Source organism: Podarcis tiliguerta (assembly GCF_965153285.1).
Source record: "Podarcis tiliguerta genome assembly, chromosome: 8".
NCBI lineage: Eukaryota > Metazoa > Chordata > Lepidosauria > Squamata > Lacertidae > Podarcis > Podarcis tiliguerta.
This window is the reverse complement of record NC_139541.1, coordinates 8,411,421-8,430,263: the sequence shown is the minus strand read 5'-3', so window position 1 is coordinate 8,430,263 and position 18,843 is coordinate 8,411,421. Positions and strand designations below refer to the sequence as shown.

Genomic DNA, 18,843 nt, shown 5'->3' with positions numbered 1-18,843 from the left:
GTCAAGATTGCTGCCCCTCACGAAGGAATCCCTGGTTGCCGGGGATTCGTTCCCCTTGGGACAGCGAGCGCTGGAGGTAAGTGAGAGTCACCGTCTCCTGAGCATGTACAAAATTCCCACGTGAACGAGGCTTTCTCAGGAGTGGGCGTGGCTGGCCGCGAGACAGAGCGCAGTCGCCTGATTTGGGGGGGGGGGGAATCACACTTTCCCGCCAAAAGAAGCTCGCTTCCGCCCCTTCCCCCTCCTCCCAGCCTCAAAAGCGCGCATGCGCCCTTCCCCCTTGTTCCAAGCCGGGCTGCGTTTTTGTTTATTCGGAAAGGAAAGGGAGGGGGAAAGAAAACAACAAACGGGAGTGGCGGCGCAGCGCACGCGCGTCTCGGAGGAGGCGGTTGGCCGCCGCCGCGCGTTCGAAAGGCGCTCGCCGCCGGCTATTGGTTGCTCCGGCCCGGTAAGCCCCGCCTCTTCCTGCCCACCGCCGAACCCCCAGCGTCCCCTCCGGTTCCGCCGCTGTCGTCGCCGCCGCCGCTTCTTGCTACCGTCGCTGAAGGGGCCGCCGCCGCCGCCGCTTTGTGCCTCGCTCGCCGAAAGAGAGAGGGGTGTGAGGGGAGAGGAGGAGGCCCTGAAGCCGGTGAGTGGCGGGCGGGCGGGAGAGGGGGGCGGGGTCAAAGGTCACGCGTTGGGCCCGCGCTCCTATTTGCATAACGCTTTTTCTGTATCCGTGTGACGCTTTTGGCCTCGGGAGGCCTGCGCTGGTCTCGGTGCCGCGCGCCGGGCAGGGGGGCGGGGCGGCCCCGGTTCCGTGGGGCCTGGATGGCGGTGGCCGTGGCTGCTGTGCCAGCCCCTCTGGCCCGGAGGGGAGGAGCTCGGGGCTCACGGCACACCTTGGCAGCGGCCCCCGGACTGGACCTACGAAGCAGCCCCTGCGCATCCTCCTCTTCGCTGCTGCTGCGCAGAGAGAAACGAGAGGCAGAAAGCAACACACACCGACCCGCAGAGGTCCCTTTCCATGGCTGGCTAACTGACAGGCTGGCCGGCTGGCGCAGAAGGCGGACTGGTCCAGCCTCTCTCCTCCTTGCTTACCTGCCTTCCGTGGCAGCTGATGGACGTTCCCCACGCCCAAAGTTTTCTTGCCCACACGGAGCTACAATAATCCCCAGCATCCTTAGCAAACTGCAGCTCCCAGGAGCCTTTGAGCAGGGTGAGCTTTTCGATGTGCGTGCTGCGTATGCAGCCTCGCCAGTGCTTATATCGCACTTGACAAAAATGAGCTGGGTCCCCCTAGTTTGAAATGCTTGTCATTCCAAGGGAGCCAACAGCAGTGCCTTTTCAGGCTGCTGGGAGGAAAGGAGGGGGAGCCCCAGCAGTAGGCGGTGCCAGAGCCAATGACAGAGGTAACTAAATTCTAGTTTTGTACCCATTCATCCCCCTGTTGAGTTCCACAAGGGCAACACTGAGACGACGACGAGGAGGGAAAACTGATAGGCACAGCCATTCCACGGAGCTGGATGTAAGTAAGGAGGAAGGTGGGGACTGGCAGAGGACAGTGCTCCTTTTCCTCTAGTGGACTAGCCTCCACTGACAGCCAATGTGGTGCCCTGGACTACAACTCCCAGCATTGACCCTGACCATTGGCCATGCTATCTGATGGGAATTGGGGACCCCAGTGAGATCTGGAGGGCACCACATTGGCAACTTCTGTATGAATGTAATCTATTATTAAATCCAGGGGGAACCTGGTGTTCTCCAAAGCTTTTTGACTACAACTTCCATCAGCCCCAGCCAGGATACAGTGGTGCCTCGCAAGACGAAAAGAATCCGTTCCGCGGGTCTTTTCGTCTTGCGGTTTTTTCGTCTTGCGAAGCAAGCCCATTGACGGAGTAGCGCTATTAGCGCTATTGGCTAAAAAAGGGCTAAAAACGGCTTTTTAACACTTGGGAGATTAGCGGTTTTGCTGCTAAAATGCTTTTAGCAGCTTAGCGATTCAAAATAAGGGGTTTTGGAGCGGAAAAAAAATTCAAATTTTTTCGTCATTTTTCGTCTTGCGAAGGAAGCCCATAGGGAAATTCGTCTTGTGAAGCGCCTCTGCAGACGGAAAACCCTTTCGTCTTGCGGGTTTTCCGTCTTGCGAGGCATTCGTCTTGCGGGGCACCACTGTATTTGTACGCTGCTGGGGCTGCTGGGCATCTGAGGAAGGCATAATGCTGAACAGGAGAGACACAAGGAAAAGGGGAGGCAGCAATAAATAGAGGAAGGGCAGCTGTGCTCTGTTTGGTCCAATAATGTGGATCCGGAGCAAGTCAGGGGTTTCAGAGGTTGGTGGGCCGAGGATCCCTGATCATTGCTGATAGGTGTTGGAGTCCAACAACATCTGAAGGGCCTCCACACAGCCCATTGCCCTGGTGTACTTTCAGGGAGGGGTGAGAGCTAAGAGTCATGCCAGGAGGTGGGTGTTGAGGAAGGCTTTGCAGGATGAAATAGAGCAGAGGTGATGGTGTGCGGGTGTTTGGTAAGGTGCTCTGGGCATAAGGGGCAACAATGGAGGAATGATGGGAGTTACATAAAGGAGCAGTAGATCTGAGGGTGGTGAAGAGGAAACTACAAGGATGATGGGCAAGACACAGAATAATCTTGAAAACTTTTATCAGGTGGAGGTAGCAACTCCAGAATCACATTCTAGGTGTGGTTCTGTAGCTCCTTCCTCCTCCAGCCTACCACCTCCTGCTTTTGGGGCTATATGGCTGGAGCAGGCAAGAGCTGCTTCTAACACACATACCCCCCCGCCAAGTTTCTGGTAGAAAAGCTAAAATCTAGACTGCTGTGCTTGGATCTTCATTAGGGAAGTGTCGTAGCACAGTAGAAGAGCATCTGTTTTGAAAGCAGAATATCCACGTTCAGTCCCTGACAGCGTCTTTAGTGACGCTGCCTGAACCTGGAGAGCCATTGCTGCCAGTCTGTGTAGACAACACTGAGCTAGATCTACCCAAAGGCCTGGCTCAATATATAATTATTGTGGCAATTCCATTGTGGTCTCTGATCTCTGTCTTGCCTATAGCAGAATCCACAAGCGATGATTCCTTAAGGTTCCAGTGCAAAATTCTTTCATCTCAACCAGCTGCTTCATTTTGGATTCAGCAGGAAAGACGCACACAGAGGCATCCCTCCCCCACCCTGCAAGCAGTGTCAGAGATACCAGGAGGCCTGTCACAAGGAGGAAGAGGAGGAATGCTGTCCATGTGGACTATTTTAATCCAGCACAGAATTTCCAACTGAAGTTAGCTTGGGCCACAGGAAGGTGTGTTCCTGTAGGTGTGTTTCATCAGGAAAGTATAGAGTCGTGTTGATTTAGGCACTGACATTGTTCCTGGAAACGCTTTTAACCTCTTTTGAGAAGTGGCAGAGTGTAGCATCTCAGTGGCTGAACTGCCAACTTGGATGCCCCAGTGCAAATCCTGCCTCTGCTATGAGCTGGTTAGGTGGCCTTAAGTCAAGTCTCTCAGCCTTATTGCACCCCCTAATCTACAACGGGGGGGGGGGGGCACAGCTATAAGGGCTGCAACAGCAAATTGCCTTGTACAGCAGGTGATTTATAAGTGCAAAATAATGATTCCATCAGCTTTCCCCAACCTCTGGTGCCCTACAGGTGTTTTGATCTGCAGCTTCCATCCCCTCCCCCGCCAGCACAGCTGTATGATGCTGGGGATGATGGGAGTTGTAGACCAGTACATCTGGAGGACTGGGATACACAATCAGAGTATTGGGTAGGTGCTGAAAGTCTCCCGGAACAATTGTGGCTTTGCCACCTAGTTTTAGTTTGAAATGTTGGCGTCATAAATCCCCTATATGACTTGTGATGTAAAAGCTTCTAGCTAAATCTGGGCCTTTGGAGTCTTTTGTATGATTCTCGCTTTTGCCTAGAAAAATGCATGTGGTTTGAAACTCACCTGCAGTGAGACCTTCCACACAGAGAAGGTGCTCGGTCGCACCCAGAGCTCTGTGAGACCTCTAGCACATACGGGGACAAACCTCCCTGACCCTAAACCAACACTCTGACCACCATACCACACTGTTGTTAGCATCTACTACAGCTTGACAAGATTAAAAAAGGTAGAAGGAAATCCTTTCATGCTGTGCTTAGGGGGTCTGGTGCAACAGCACTTTTAATCTCCCAGGGGGAAACCCTGTTAGTAGCTTCCACGCTTTGAAACAGCCTTGTGCAGAGACAGACAAAGTTTTCAAGATTCAAACACGACGGCTCTCTGGGGGGGCGGCACTCTTTTTTTAAAAGTGCATTAAAGCACCAGCAAAATCAAAGCCTAAGGAGTTCCTTTGGTCCCACAGAAATGTATGAAACCTCCTTCTGAACATCATGCTCACTTTTGGTATTCTTTAGAAAAGTAAAATGGGTGAGGGGGGGGGGGGACTTGCATTTGATTAAGCAAAGGTTTTAAATTTACAGGTTACATGCTTCGGAATCTCAGCCCAAAGAAGAGTGTTTTGTAGGCAAAGAAGGAGGGGGTGGCAGTTGCTTCCCTGGGTAGAGGGGTTACTACACTTGATACCAGGAACAACGCACACATGTTGGCTGTCTGAGGCTATCTGGGTTGTTTTTTAAAATAAAAATTAAGTTTTTTTCTAGGTCTTTTGGAGGAGGGGAAGAAGGTACGTTTTGCAAATCCATACACAGGACTGTGCCAGCCAAGGGGCCCTGTGCCCTACCATGCCTGAGCTCAAAGAGGCAGAGATGTCCCAGTGTCACCCAGATCTCTCAGTCTCTCTCTCTCCAGTCTCTTCTGGCAGAAGTAAACATTCAGAAAGATTGCAGGGCATTGTTCCCTTTGGGAGATAAATCTAGGATGGTCTTCCTGCATTTGCCTTTCCCCCCTCTGCTCCTCTATTCCCAGTCGCTCCATCAAGGCTCCTCCCCCCCCCCCCCCCTAGAGAGGACGTAAAACCTTTCTTGTTGGTGGGGCCTGAGGCCAGAAGGAATGTAGGGAATTTGCCCTGTGGTGGGCCTAGAACCTCCCCATGCTGTTTTTCATTTCCTGCATTTTAACCTGATGGGTTTTTTTTATTATTATTAAAGTTGCATGTCTTGCCCTCGTCCGACCCACATCCTTCCCACACCTCAAATAGGTTAGGGGGGAGGGGATAAGACTGATTTGTGCTCCAGGCGGTTTAATTATTTCCTCCCATCCCCCAAAAAAGTTGTAATTCTGAAAAATGAGGATTCCACCCACCCACTTTCAGCTCTATTACAGTGCAGTGGGGCTGAGAAGTTGTTTTCCCCTGAGTGTCACATTTCATCTGCTTCAAGAAACAGGATTGGGGGCTGAAACTCCAAATTCATTTCCCCCCCTGCTGTCCCTGCCATGGAGCTGTATGGGTCTGTTGCTGCAACTCCTTGTTTGTTAGAGGGGGGTGGCTGGTGGTATTGTTTTTAAAGGTAGCCCTCTGCTGCCTGGAGGTTTGTGACATTTAAAAATAAGCTGGTGAAGGTGAGGGCAATGAGCTGCTTTGCAGTAAAAATGGGTGGAAGCCTCTGCTGATGAAAGCTGTGGGGTTGTCTTTAAACGTCCCACATGTAGAATAAGATTTTGGGGCTGGAGGGGGACGTTTCCACCCACAACATGCCAGCTGGTTGCATTCTGCTTGGGTTGCCTACCCTGGGGCCTCCACTTCCATCCTTGGTCTGTTGGGTGCTGGGCAAGGGGCCTCGGAGGACATTCCCTCACCCCTCCCTCAATCTGTGCAAGGAAAACCCATTTCCCACCTGCAGGGTTTTCTGACGGGAGCTTCCAGCTTCTCCGTTGGACCACCATCAAAGTGGGCTTCCTGGCCGCCTCCTCTGCAACTGCTTAATTTGTTGTTTTCTTTTGCTTTGACTGCTCAGTAGCGCGACAGGGATGTAGATGAAGTTGCCTTTGTTTTTGTTTCGTTGTTAACCTTCACACCAAATCTTTTCTGCACTTCAGGTTGTCTGTGTTAGGAAGTCCTCTCCCCTTGAGGTTAAAACCTGGGGCTCCAAAGTGTTACCCTCACGTTGGGGTTATACATTAATTTAAAATGGCGACTGATCTGTCCGAAGCTGATCCCGCACACCGTAAGGCGCTTCCACTGTTAACGGGAGCCCCCCCGGACAAGTTGAGTGAGGTAGGGGCCGACCCTTCCCCACGCTTGCCCTTGGACTGGCCCCTGCGAGGGCTGCTCTACTCTTCCTTCCCCCGCTGCTTCTAGGAATCTTGGTTGGGGCTGCCTCCAACACCCCCCTTTCCCTTTCCCCTGCCCTCCCCAGCCAATCCCAAAGCAATGATCCCTTCCCCTGCTTCCCCTGAGACCTCCCTTGCTGGGTCCCTTTGCTCTTCTCGTTCTGAACAGAAGCAATATACTGTATACGTATTAAAATGTATATGCATCCTGTGATGCTCACAAGTTCTGATGGAAACAGGAAGTTGGAGCCAGCTGCCTCCTAAGGAGCCTGAGCGCAGTTGCCTCCGTCTTAGGTGGAATACATGGTGGGGTGATGGTGGCTTCCTTCTGGGTGTCCCTAGTTCCCTCTGGAGCCTTCCCCCTGCCCCAGCCCACTCCGCACCTCCTGGACTCTCCTCGTGACGCTCTTGCCACTGTTTCCCTTCCAGACGGCTGAAGACGCCACCATGCCCATCCGCCGGGCCGTGAATTCTTCTGCTCGGGAAACTCCTCCCAAAAGCAAACCTGCTGAAGGGGAGGAGGCCAAGCCAGGTAAAGACTCCCACTCCCACCTGTTGTCCTCCTTGGTGTGTGGTCAGGTGGTGATGGTAGGGCTGATTGTCCTTTCAGCCAGAGAACCATCACTGTTTTATAAGTTGACCCTTGGGGATCTACTGAAATTGTATGTGTATGTATGAGACACACAGAGAATCAGGTGGGAGTTCGGAAAGTTTGATGCATTATGTTATTTTTAATAGCATTTATTATTTCAGTTTGCATCCCACCCTTCCTAAGAAGAAAAATAGGAACAATGTTTTTTGTAAACTGGTTTGGGTTCCTTGTTTTTACAATCAAGAGGTGTATGAATTTTATTAAATTAAAAGTGGTTCTTTTTTTTCCTTTCCTTTTTTGGGGTTTTTGTTTGGAGAAGTGTTCTAAAACAGAAAAATAGAGATACTAAGAGAGCTGAGTGGGGGGTGCTCATGTAATATCACTGTATACAAGTTGTACAAGTGACAATAAAGTATTTCAATTTCAATAAAAACAGTTTTGAAAAGTGTTCCCCCAACCAGTGAGTTCAGAGCTGCCTGAAACATTACCTTTCAGCCATCCAAGGCCAAGGGATGTTTTTAGATTTCCTCCTGGAAATCAGGAATGGCACAAACGGGCCTACGTCAGCAGGAAGAGCGTTCCACAAGGGGTGAGAACCATCCCCAGCAACTGGGCTCACTGCCAACTGGGTATTCCCCCGTGGTCGTACCACCAAGAAGACCACCTTGTACAGGCAAAGCACGGGCTCAGCCCCTGAACTATAGCCTGCCCTCACCACCACACCCACCCTGGGTATTGGGGATGGAAACTGAGCCCCAGTTGCCGATTGAGCCAGTGTCTGCCCTCCAACTCATCAGCTTATAAGGGAAGGAGGCTGAAAGGTACCAAAAAGGCAACTCCGTCACTACCTATGGTTCCCAATAGCCCACCAGTGGGCAAACCCCCCCCCCCCCCCCGTCTGCCTCTGGCTACCAGCAGATTGCTTTTGCCATCCTGCCTGCTTGTGAGCAGTCACTTCAGCCAGGAGACATAGCAGAAGGGGCCAAGGTCGATCTGTCCCATTGTGGCATTCCTCAGGCAGGGCCTGTTGGCCCAACTGCAGTGGGTGTGGGTGCGTTTTGTCCTTCGCATGTAACTTGCACATGGCCCTCTTCTTCCTCTTCCCTCTCAGATCCTGATGTCAGCTCAGAGGAATCTGCTTCGACTGTAGAGGAGCAAGAGAATGAAACTCCACCAGCCGCACCCAGTGAGGCAGAGCCACCCAAGGAGCCCGAAGTGGAGGAAAAGGAAGGAGAGGCAAAGCCTGCCGAGGAAGCCAAAAAGGAGTAAGGGGTGGGGGCATCCATACCCGGGGGCAAAGGCTATGCCAATGTCTCTGCCAAGCCTACCTGCAGATGCAGCCAGGGATTGACCTGGGGCCTTCTGCAGGCCAAGCAGGTGCTCAACCTCTGAGCTGCCATCCTTCCCTGACAATTTGGGGGATGCAGTCCTGGGCTAAATGGAAGTGGCTTTGTATAAGGCCATGTCCAACATTCAGTTGCCCAGTTCTTCTGATTCCAGCTCTCTGCTTTCAGAGCTCCCCTGAGCTGCAGAAAATGTATTTGGGTTTCTGGGATTCCTGCATAAGTTTTGAGTCTCCCCCTTTGTGTTTGTAAAGGGAGAAGGATCAAGTCAAAGAGGAGAAGAAGAAAGTCAAGAAGACCATCCCTGCCTGGGCCACCCTCTCTGCCAGCCAGCTAGCCAGAGCACAGAAGCAGACGCATATGGCAGCTTCTTCTCGCCCCAAGATGGATGCCATTTTGATTGAGGCAATCAAGGTGAGCACAAAGGGTGGGCTTCTTGTGGGTTTGCTGCTCTTCCTTTCTCTTTGTGCCTCTTCCCCGCCCCCAGGTATGTGGTGTTTTTTGTCACCTTTCACTCCCCAGGAATAGAGTGCCAGTTGCACCGCTGGTTTAAACATATTTGCTGTTTCTGTGTTTTTACTGCATAGGTCGCCTCGAAACGGATTGTTTAGAAGGTGATTAATAAATCATTGATAATAATTGCTCTCTCCGTCAGCACCAGTGCAAACGCCCCTGCCTCCCAGCTCAAAGGGCACAGCTCTGCTGTGGTCAGTGTTCAGCCTTTGGGCCAGGAGACGCCCTTGATGCCCTAGTGGTCCCAGGCCCTAAGGAAGTTAGATTGGCTTCAACCAGAGCCAGGGCCTTTTCAACTCTGGTTCCGGCCTGGTGGAACGCTCTGCCTCATGAGACCAGGGCCCTGCAGGATCTGATTTCTTTCCGCAGGGCCTGTAAGACAGAGTTGTTCCACCTGGCCTTTGGCTTGGAGCCAATTTGATTCCCTCCCTCCCACTCTTTCTTTTCCTTCTCCTCCTGCGATGAGGCTACATTTTAATATTTTAATGTTCCATTATTTTAATGTATTTTATTTTTGTTTTTAAGTTGTAATCATTCATCTTGTTTTTATTATTGCTTGTAAGCCACTCTGAGCCTGGCCTTGGCTGGGGAGGGCGGGGTATAAATTATTATTATTATTATTATTATTATTATTATTGACACCTGCCAGATGGACCTCCCAGTTTCCTATAGGAAGTCCTCCAGGCTTAAAATATCTTTATAGAGGGCTTTGTTTGGGATGCTGTCAGAAATCTGCCACCATCACATTTCATGTGGAGGTGGGGGGAATGCACACATGCACACACTTTAGGAAGACAGCGTATGGCTATGAGAGCACCCTGATTTGAGTCAGAAAGGAAGAATGGCTCAAGTCATGAACAGCCTGGGCTTTGCTGGTTGTCCTGGGAGAATCCTGCGAGTGAAAAGCCCCTGCTAGTCCATCTGGTAACCCTGAGCTAGATGGTATTGACCCCCTAGTCGCTCCAGGTAGGGTTATGAAGCACCCCGTCTTGAAACTGTGCAAGAAAGGTACAGCCAGATCAGGCCATCTTCCTGTTCTCACTATACCCAGCAGACACCTCGGTGTGATTTCCCCCAGCAACTGGCATAGGGTAAGCCTAGTCACAGGTGCCTCTTCTCCTTCCAGGCATGCTATCAGAAAGGCGGGGCATCAGTTGTGGCCATCCGGAAGTACATCATCCATAAGTACCCTTCACTGGAGCTGGAGAGGAGGGGCTACCTCCTCAAGCAGGCCCTCAAGAGGGAGCTAGAGCGAGGGGTCATTCGGCAGGTGAGTTGGGTGTGGGTCAAGGGTTCTTTTGCTTGCTTATTTCTCTCTAGCCTGCCCAGCATTAGGAGAGCTTGCAGATTGGGTGTGTTAAGACTGAAACAATCACATACATTTTCCAGAGTTCAAAGGCTTTATTCATGCAGGAGCAGCTTTGTCTTGGCAAAAACTATTTATTTACAGGATGAGCAGAGCTAAAGAGAGAGAAATGGCAGACACCTTGTCAGAACAAGTTGGGAGAGAGAAACAAGATGGCTGAGCTTTTAGGGGCACAGTTAACTTAGACAAAGAGACTACAAAAATGTTGGATACTAGAGAAACAGTGCCCTGATGTGGTTTAAAGTAGCATCTTAGAAGCTAAGAGAAGGAAATGCATTTGTATTGTCCAACACTTGGTCCTAAGGAGAATTCAGGGGCAGGGAACAAAGGTGTTAAATGTACCACTAAAACCAATTTACAGTAGGCCTGAGGAAAGCATCTGCCAGCATGGCATAGGGAAGCTTTCCCAGCCTTTCCTCCTAAGGAAAGTTTGCCTGGTGCCTGAACTGGACCCCTCTTTCTCCATGCCAGGTGAAAGGAAAAGGAGCCTCTGGGAGCTTTGTGGTGGCCCCGAACTCAGGGAAAACGGCCCCCAAATCCAGGGACCGGAAGGTAATGCTGAGGGGCCTGGGGGAGGTTTAGGAGTTGAGGTAGCAAAACTCGTAATTAGTGTGCACAGTTGAAATCCTCCCTTCTCTGAAGGAACTAACAAGGGGTCTTGTCGGAATCAGGTCTTGTATCCCTTCAAGAGCTCTGAAGAAGGCACACGTTCCACAGTGGTGGAAGCACTTGAAGAACTAGAGGCAGACCCTTCATGTCTGTTGATGGCAAAGGATTACAGTAAACATACATAATCTTTGAGATAAAAGCCACATTTGCCACATACAGTGGTGCCCCGCAAGACAAATGCCTTGCAAGACGGAAAACCCGCAAGACGAAAGGGTTTTCCGTTTGCAGAGGCGCTTCGCAAGACGAATTTCCCTATGGGCTTGCTTCGCAAGACGAGAATTGACGAAAAATTTTGAATTTTTTTCCCGCTCCAAAACCCCTTTTTCTGAAGCGCTAAGCTGCTAAAAGCATTTTAGCAGCAAAACCGCTAATCCCTTAAGCCTTAAAAAGCCGTTTTTAGCCCTTAAATTGTCAATAGCGCTAATAGCGCTAATCCGCCAATGGGCTTGCTTCGCAAGACGAAAAAACCGCAAGACGAAGAGACTCGCGGAACGGATTCTTTTCGTCTTGCGAGGCACCACTGTACATTTAAAGCACATGACTTTCCGCCAATGAATTATGGGAACTGTAGTTTAAGGGTTGTGGGGAATGTAGCTGTGTGGGGGTAAACTACAGTTGCTGGGATTCTTTGCTGGGGAGCGGGATGTGCTTTAATCATGTGATGTGGACGTGATGATTAGCACAGACAATTGCTTTGTAAACAACATGTAGAAAACGGGGCTAGGAATGCATTAGAAGAAATGAATGCTTGCTTTGCTTCCGACCTCTCTCCTCCGCAGCGGAGCTCTTCTTCGGCGTCCAGCCCAGAGCAGCAGGTGAAGCTGGAAGACATCCTCCCGCTGGCCTTTACACGCCTCTGCGAGCCGAAGGAGGCATCCTACAGCTTGATCAAGAAATATGTCTCCCAGTATTACCCGAAGCTGAAGGTGGACATCAGGTAGGGCTGGAAGGGGGAGGGCAGGAAGGAGGCACTGGCTGGCCAACCAGCCGGGACTTCTTGCTTTAGGCTCTGCCCTCTGTGACAGCAGGTGGCTGGGCACGACTCTTCAACAACTTACGACTTGGCATTGGCAGCAAAGGATTATTCCCTGTTGGGAACACGGGTGTTCACAGAAGTGGACCCATTTCAATGAGAGGAACTTGAGCCATGTCCATCAGTTGCATCTACTCAAGTAGGACTAACTTTGGGTACGAACTGATGTTCTCACCTGAGACATGTACCTATGGGGTGTTCAGAGTGTCCTGCCATTGTAGCCAGAGCAGAGGAAATGGCTTTCTTTACAGCTCAGTGGCTACTGAACCTGGGGCTCCCTGCACGAAAAGCAGGTGCTCCACCCCTGAGCTGTAAAGAAAGCTCAATTCTGAGCTCAGTGGGCAAACAACCAGGCTTGGTAGAAGGCAGCTTTCGCTCCTGCTCAAAATTAGTTTCGCCCCACTGCTCCTGTGATCCTCTTCCCCGCAAAAATAGGAATCCTTAAACTCTTCTAGGTTTATTCCAAATATTTTGAAGTATACTGGGATTTTTAAAACGGGGGGGGGGGGGAGGAGGGTGTAGCTACTTGGCTGGTAGTCTGTGCGAGGGTTTTGTGCTCCAGTTCACAGCCTGTGGACAGAACAAGCCATTCTGCCTCCTGTGAGGGAGCAGAATCTCCTCCACTTCAAGGAAGGGCACCCAGGAGGGCTTTGTGTCAGCCTCGGGCCCAGGAAAGAAGCATCACTCTTCCTCCTGGGAGGCTGTTTCAGCCATCCTCCCTCTTTTCAGCAGGATCTCCCTGCTGCTGGGAGATAGGGACTGTGTGGTCTTTGCCGCTCTCTCTGCCAATCATGGCCTTAAAGCTCCTTTTCTTCCCTCCCACAGACCCCAGTTGCTGAAGAATGCTCTGCAGAGAGCAGTGGAGAAGGGCCAGTTGGAGCAGATCACAGGCAAAGGAGCTTCTGGAACTTTCCAGGTGTGTTGGGGGGGGGGAGAGCAGTCCAGCTCCCTTTAACTTGACTCCCTCTGGCTCCCCTCCTCCATTGGCCTGCCAAGAGCAAGCAGCTTAGGGGGCTGCGTCTGGTTTGGGCTGGGGTTTACCATAACGACTGTCTGTTTCAGCTGAAGAAATCTGGGGAGAAGCCTCTTCTGGGTGGGAGCCTGATGGAAGATGCCATCCTCTCCGCCATTGCGGCCATGAATGAGCCCAAGACCTGCTCCACCACTGCTCTGAAGAAATATGTTCTGGAGAATCACCCAGGGTCAAACTCCAGCTTCCAAGGTAAGGAGGCACAGAGGGGGGGAAGAAGAAGAGTTTGGATTTGATATCCCGCTTTATCACTACCCGAAGGAGTCTCAAAGCGGCTAACAGTCTCCTTTCCCTTCCTGCCCCACAACAAACACTCTGTGAGGTGAGTGGGGCTGAGAGACTTCAGAGAAGCGTGACTGGCCCAAGGTCACCCAGCAGCTGAAGGTGGAGGAGCAGGGAATCGAACCCGGTTCACCAGATTACGAGTCCACTGCTCTTAACCACTACACCACACTGGGGGAGAGAGCTAGTTCCACAGGAGCAAGCAGGCAAAGTCATAGACGTGTAACATTGTAGAGTTGGAAGGGACCCCCCAAGGATAATCAGCTCCAGCCCCCTGCAATGCAAGAATCGCAGCTAAAGAATCCCCCTGTCATCTGGGAGGGCCCTGCACTGGCCAAAGTGAATGCCAGCAGAGCCCAGCCGTGGGGTACGGCAGGGATGGGAAGGAGACTGACACATTTCATTGGTTTGTGCGCAGGCTACAAGCCTCTAACTTTGGGGCTAATGCGTAGATCGCAGACTCGTAGAGTTGGAAGGCACCCTGAGGGTTATCTAGTCCAACCCCCTCCAGTGTATTTCCTCTTATCTCTCTGGGGCGCCCAGATCTATAGGAATAGGAAAAGATGAGAGTGGCAACCAGCCATCGCCACCTGCTGTCAGGTGTAGGGAAGGTTGGTGATGATTGGATTACTGAGGGCCCCTGGTTCCTGGAGATTTACATCTCCAGAGAAGAGCCTTGGAGGTTAAGGGGGTTTAGGGTGAGGGCTTCAAAGAGCAACCAGGACAGGGGTTACGTTGCAGGAGCAGAGCCTAGGCAAATGAAATGCCTGCACGATCCTCCCTCACTCCCTTCTTCCATTGATTGCCTTTACAGCCCAGATTCCCCCTCTCAGATCTTGGGTTTTAAAATAGCCCAGTGTTGAGGTTTGCAGGAGACCTGCTGGGAGAAAGCGTGTGCAGGCTGTGTGTGTGCGCGCGTGCGCATATTTTTGTTCCGGGAGAGCGCCTGCTCTTGAAAAGACACTGAGCCTTGGCAAGGGCACAGGGCTTAATGGAAGCCGCCACCCCCCAGTTCTCCACATGGGCTCCCTTCTAGCTGCCCTTTCAAGGCAGCCTGTTCTGTCCGCCACAAGGAGAAGTCCGTGGGCTGCTGCTCATATCTCACAGCCTGTGCCTGGATTATTTCCTCCTTCAACACAAAGCCAGAGTGCTTTTTCCGCCCTGCCTCAGGCATCTTGGGGGGCGGGGGCAGTGGTTGAAGCAAAAGCCCCTCCACTTGGCTCAGAATACTCATTGAAAACATAGGGGAGCAGACAGAGAGACAGACAGACAAAGGCTTTGGGGCCCAATGTTGACCTATGTTTTGAAAGGGCTTAGAGAGAGGCAGTTTGGAATCTGATTTTTGTTCCTTTGGGATTTTTGTTCCCTTTGGAGAAGGTGCTGGGTGCAAGTTCATGCCAAAGTTCACCTTTAAAAAAAAAGGAGGGAGGAGCAGGGGTGGAGTGGGGAGGCATTTAGCAAAAACTGTTGCTAGGTAGACGAAGGCAAGCTTTCCAGTTGCTCTGGCAGCCATGCCGCGGGGGGGGGGGGGCAGTAGGAATCGGCTTCTTGGGAAGAGCAGAGGTTGGGATGCTCAGAGGTCCTGCCTTGGAGCTTTGGCCTGAACTCTCGAACCCCTCCCCGACCCCTGAGCACACAGGCGGCTCAAAATTGGCCTCTTTGTCAGAATCCCAAGTAACGGGGCTTGCAAAAAAGGCCATTCCGTGGCAGGGAAGGGATTTGTTGGGGGTGTGCTAAGCTCAAGCGGCTGGTGCCCCTCCTGATGGTGCCATCCCCCTCCCTCCCCACAGTCCACCTACTGAAGAGGACCCTGCAGAAGTGTGAGAAGTACGGCTGGATGGAGCAGATTTCCGGGAAGGGCTTCAGTGGCACCTTCCAGCTGTGTTTCCCCTACTATCCCAGGTAACGGGGCTGGGGGGGGGGCAGCCTCTGCCTTAGGAGGAAGCACCTGAGATTCCAAGGTGCAATGTGGGACAGGGCAAGGTGAGCGGGAAAAGTGGAGGAAATGCTTTAAATACTCGAGCCAAGCTTATTCTCACAAACACATCTCTCCTCCAGCTGACTCTCTAACGGCAGGAGTGGGAACCTTTTTGATTGGCGAGTCCAGATCGTTTCATCTCCCACCCCGCAGGCCCCCAACCGCCAATCATCTGATGTCAGGTGACTGATAGGTGGCGGCCCCCTGGTGAAGCAGCCTTTAGCAGAATTGATTCCCATGGCTACCAACTGACATCAGATGATTGACAGGTGGGCCTGGTTTGGGGGAAGTGACTTTGCGGGCAAAACTGGACACCCCCCCCCCCAGTGGGCCAAAGTTCCCCCTCCCTATTCTAAAGCCTTGGGTGGTTAAAGGTATGGGAGAGAGCAGGATCCTGCCCCTTTTGCTCCCATTGAGCTCCACTTTCCCACCTGGTGAGTTGATTATTTCCTCTTGGGGGTGTTCCTTCTTTTCCTCCCTGCAGCCCTGGTGTCCTGTTTCCAGAGAAACAGAAAGAGGAAGAGTCAGAGGAGGATGAAGAGGAAGAGTCAGAGGAAGAGGAGGAGTCAGAGGAGGAGTCAGAGGAGGAAGAGCCCCCTCCAAGGAAAAGGTATCTGTTGGGGGACGCTTTTGGTTTAACAGTCATGGCAGCCCTCCGGGGCCACCTGGCCTGCTCTGAAGAGGCAGGGGCTGGGCTTGCAGGACCCGTCCTGAGAGATTTTCCTTTCCTTGGCAGGATGCAGAAGCGGCCCCCACCGAAGGCCCGGAATAGGGCCCCCCCGCTGGCAAAGCGGCGGGAGGCCAAGCCCAAGCCCCGCAAAGCCCCCGTGGCCCGCCGTGGGAAGGCCAAAGCCCCCCCTCCCAAGGTCAAGGCCCCCAAGGCCAAGAAAGCCAAGCCAGCTGCCCCGCCCCGCCCGGCCCTCAAGACTCTCTCTGCCCCCAAGAAGCCCTCCTCAGCCGCCAGCGCAAGGAAGGACCTGAAGCCCTCGGCCAAGAAGAGCAAGACCACCATGCGCAAGTCCCTGAGAGCCAAAAAGTAACCCCTTCTCCCTCCGGAGTGGCAGGGCACAGGGGGTGGGGATCTCACACGCTTGCTTGCAAAGTGCAAGGCCACCTTTGTCTCTTCCTCCTGATGCTTTCAAACATCTCTCTCTTCTCCCCCCACTTCCTTCAGCAGCGGTGAAAGCCAGCTAGTCAAAGTGGCACTTAATAATCCAAGCGTCTCCCCTTAGATCTAGGTCCTGCCCTCTGTGCCTTCTCGCCACCCACCCTCTCCCATCTACCTGACCCCTTCCCCTCCAGAACCTTTAATCAGTAACATAGAACTGTTCTTTTTGAAAATAAAAAATAAGGAGAAGGTTAATCTGTACAGGGTCACCTTGCCTTTGAATTTTGGGCTTTTGAAACAGGTTGCAGAAGAAGATTTTTATATTTTTAGAAAGTGGAAAGGATCCCCGGGAAGACTTTCTGAACAGGGCACTTCTTCCTCCTCCTCCCTCCTCCTCCCGCCTTTTGGGTGCCTTGCTTGGTTCTTGCAGGCCAGTGAACCCTCTGGGGTGAGCAAGTCTTCTCAGAAGAAGAGTTGGGTGCCAGATGGGGGGGCGGGGGGCTTCCCCATAGACTCCTTCTTCATTACCTTGTTGTGTTTTCTTGTGTGTTTTATTTTAGCTTAGATGCTCCCCACCCCCAGTGTTTCAATGTCGCCTGAAAACCAAGCTTACATAAAGTTCTTTTTGAATCCAGCTTTTGAAACTTGTTCTGTAAAGAAAGAGCGGGGGGGGGGGACGAACACCAGGTTTCGTCATTTGTTCCCCCTCCCCTTTTTTTAAAGGAAAAAAAAAGAGAACAGAAAATGACCGAGAACAATCTAAGTAGAGCAAATGAGTATAGCCATTAAGCAAAGGAACATGCTGTTTGTTAAAATAAAAAGTAGACTCTTGACACCTGTCTGGGGTGTGGTCTTTTGCAGACACCCACAGAGTGTGGGGCTGGGGCCTGGGGGGTTGGGATGCGGGAGAGAGGAAGCCTGCTCCCCAGAGCCTTCCCAGCATAGCCCCAGCTCTGTCATGGGCCAAGAGGCTCTTGCTTGCAGCTCAGAAGTGCCCTGAAGCACCACCTCAACAGAGGGCTTGGGAATCTTTTGGCCACTCTTTCCCAAAGTTGTTGATGATGCCCAGTTGGATTTAATTAAATTCTTCATTTCTACAAAACCCTAGGAACATAGGAAGTTGCCTTGTGCTGAGTCAGACCCATTGGTCCATCTAGCTTAGCGTTGTTTTTGCTGACTGGCAAAAGTGACTCTCCAAGGTTGCAGGCAGGCGTCTCTGCCCAGCCATGCCTGGGACCTTCAGAATGCAAAACACGTGCTCTGCATTGACCTATGTCTTTTATCAGATGCCCACATTTCTGGCCCAGTTCTTTTTGGGGGGAGATGGCCATGTTGGTGGATTAGGCAGGCGGCTGCTGGAAGTACAGTGGTGCCTCGCAAGACAAAAAGAATCCGTTCCGCGAGTCTCTTCGTCTTGCGGTTTTTTTCGTCTTGCGAAGCAAGCCCATTAGCGGATTAGCGCTATTAGCGGTTTAACGGCTATTAGCGGCTATTAAAGGCTTAAGGGATTAGCGGATTAGCTGCTAAAAGGCTATTAGCGGCTATTAAAGGCTTAAGGGATTAGCGGATTAGCTGCTAAAAGGCTATTAGCGGCTATTAAAGGCTTAAGGGATTAGCGGATTAGCTGCTAAAAGGCTATTAGCGGCTTAGATCAGCTGATAAGCAGCTTAGATCAGCTGTTAAACGGCTTAGCGATCAGCTGATAAGCGGCTTAGCGAACAGCTGTTAAGCGGCTTAGGGGCTTGGGGAAAAGGGGGGGAGGGGAAAAAACCCCAGGAATCGCAAGACATTTTCGTCTTGCGAAGCAAGCCCATAGCAAATTCGTTTTGCGAAGCACCTCCAAAACGGAAAACTCTTTCGTCTAGCGGGTTTTCCATCTTGCGAGGCATTCGTCTTGCGGGGCACCACTGTATTGATGTTGCAGAGGACCACCTTCATTTCAAGAAAACATCAGGATCTCACTTTTGTCTGCTACATTCCACCCTCGCTCTCCTGCTCCTCACTCCTTAATTCACAGAGGTTTGGAAGGTTCCTTTCATAAATAAAATGCATTTAGTGTACCCAGAACACAACACGTAAAACTGAGCCGGGCAGCACCCTGGCCAGCGGCGATCCTGTGATGCATGGTCAAGGGTGAAAATGCAGGCAGCGTCGGCCATCTGGGCTCTCACTTGGCATTAACACTTTGGGATGGTGCACAAATGTGCAGGAGCACACGGTAGAGACACACACCCCATTGTGGAGACCCGTGTGCTTTTACAGGGCAGGGAGAAAAGACTTTAAATGGCATGACATCTGCTTTAGCTGCAGTGCTTGAGTCCAGATACAAGAGGTTTACCAAAACCACTGATGCAGCCATCCATGGTGTGCCATAGGCTGAATGCCCTCTCAGAACAGCAGCCCAAAGTGACAGGGCAGTTCTGTGATCCAAATGCCTTTCCCCCAAAGTCTTCAGTTGGAAAATGTTACCTCCCCACCCTCCATTTAGATCCCATCCTAGAGCACTTCCTTCTCTCCTTGGCATTCACAGCCCAGTGCAAAGCTGGCTGCCTCCTTTGGGTGACAAGCAGTGTTGGCTTAAGAAAACTGGCAAAAGAGCTTGGGGACAAAACCAAGGCTGACCTGTCCGTTGGAGATGGCCACTTTCCTGGATATCACAGGCACAGTGTGTCTTCATCCCACCCCACTCATCTCTCAAGGACAAATGTTACCCTTTTCAGGCG

The 18,843-nt window shown here is 51.7% G+C and overlaps 1 protein-coding gene across 10 annotated transcripts; it reads left to right on the top strand.

Moving 5' to 3' along the window:
* Positions 1-335: 335 nt before the first annotated feature.
* Positions 336-16,953, top strand: HP1BP3 (heterochromatin protein 1 binding protein 3). Of its 10 annotated transcripts, none has more exons than XM_083453963.1 (14): positions 336-628; positions 3,056-3,292; positions 5,973-6,150; positions 6,636-6,738; positions 7,910-8,063; positions 8,396-8,555; positions 9,781-9,924; positions 10,492-10,572; positions 11,469-11,626; positions 12,548-12,638; positions 12,785-12,944; positions 14,825-14,936; positions 15,497-15,622; positions 15,749-16,953. In XM_083453963.1, the coding sequence occupies exons 3-14, from the start codon at positions 6,064-6,066 to the stop codon at positions 16,050-16,052; spliced, it is 1,680 nt and encodes a 559-aa protein (XP_083310089.1). In that variant the 5' UTR covers positions 336-628; positions 3,056-3,292; positions 5,973-6,063; the 3' UTR covers positions 16,053-16,953. The 10 variants fall into 10 exon arrangements, with proteins under 10 accessions (XP_083310089.1, XP_083310088.1, XP_083310086.1 ...); XM_083453964.1 differs by having other exon boundaries at positions 458-628; positions 3,053-3,292; XM_083453968.1 differs by having other exon boundaries at positions 458-628; positions 3,053-3,306.
* The last annotated feature ends 1,890 nt before the right edge of the window (positions 16,954-18,843 follow it).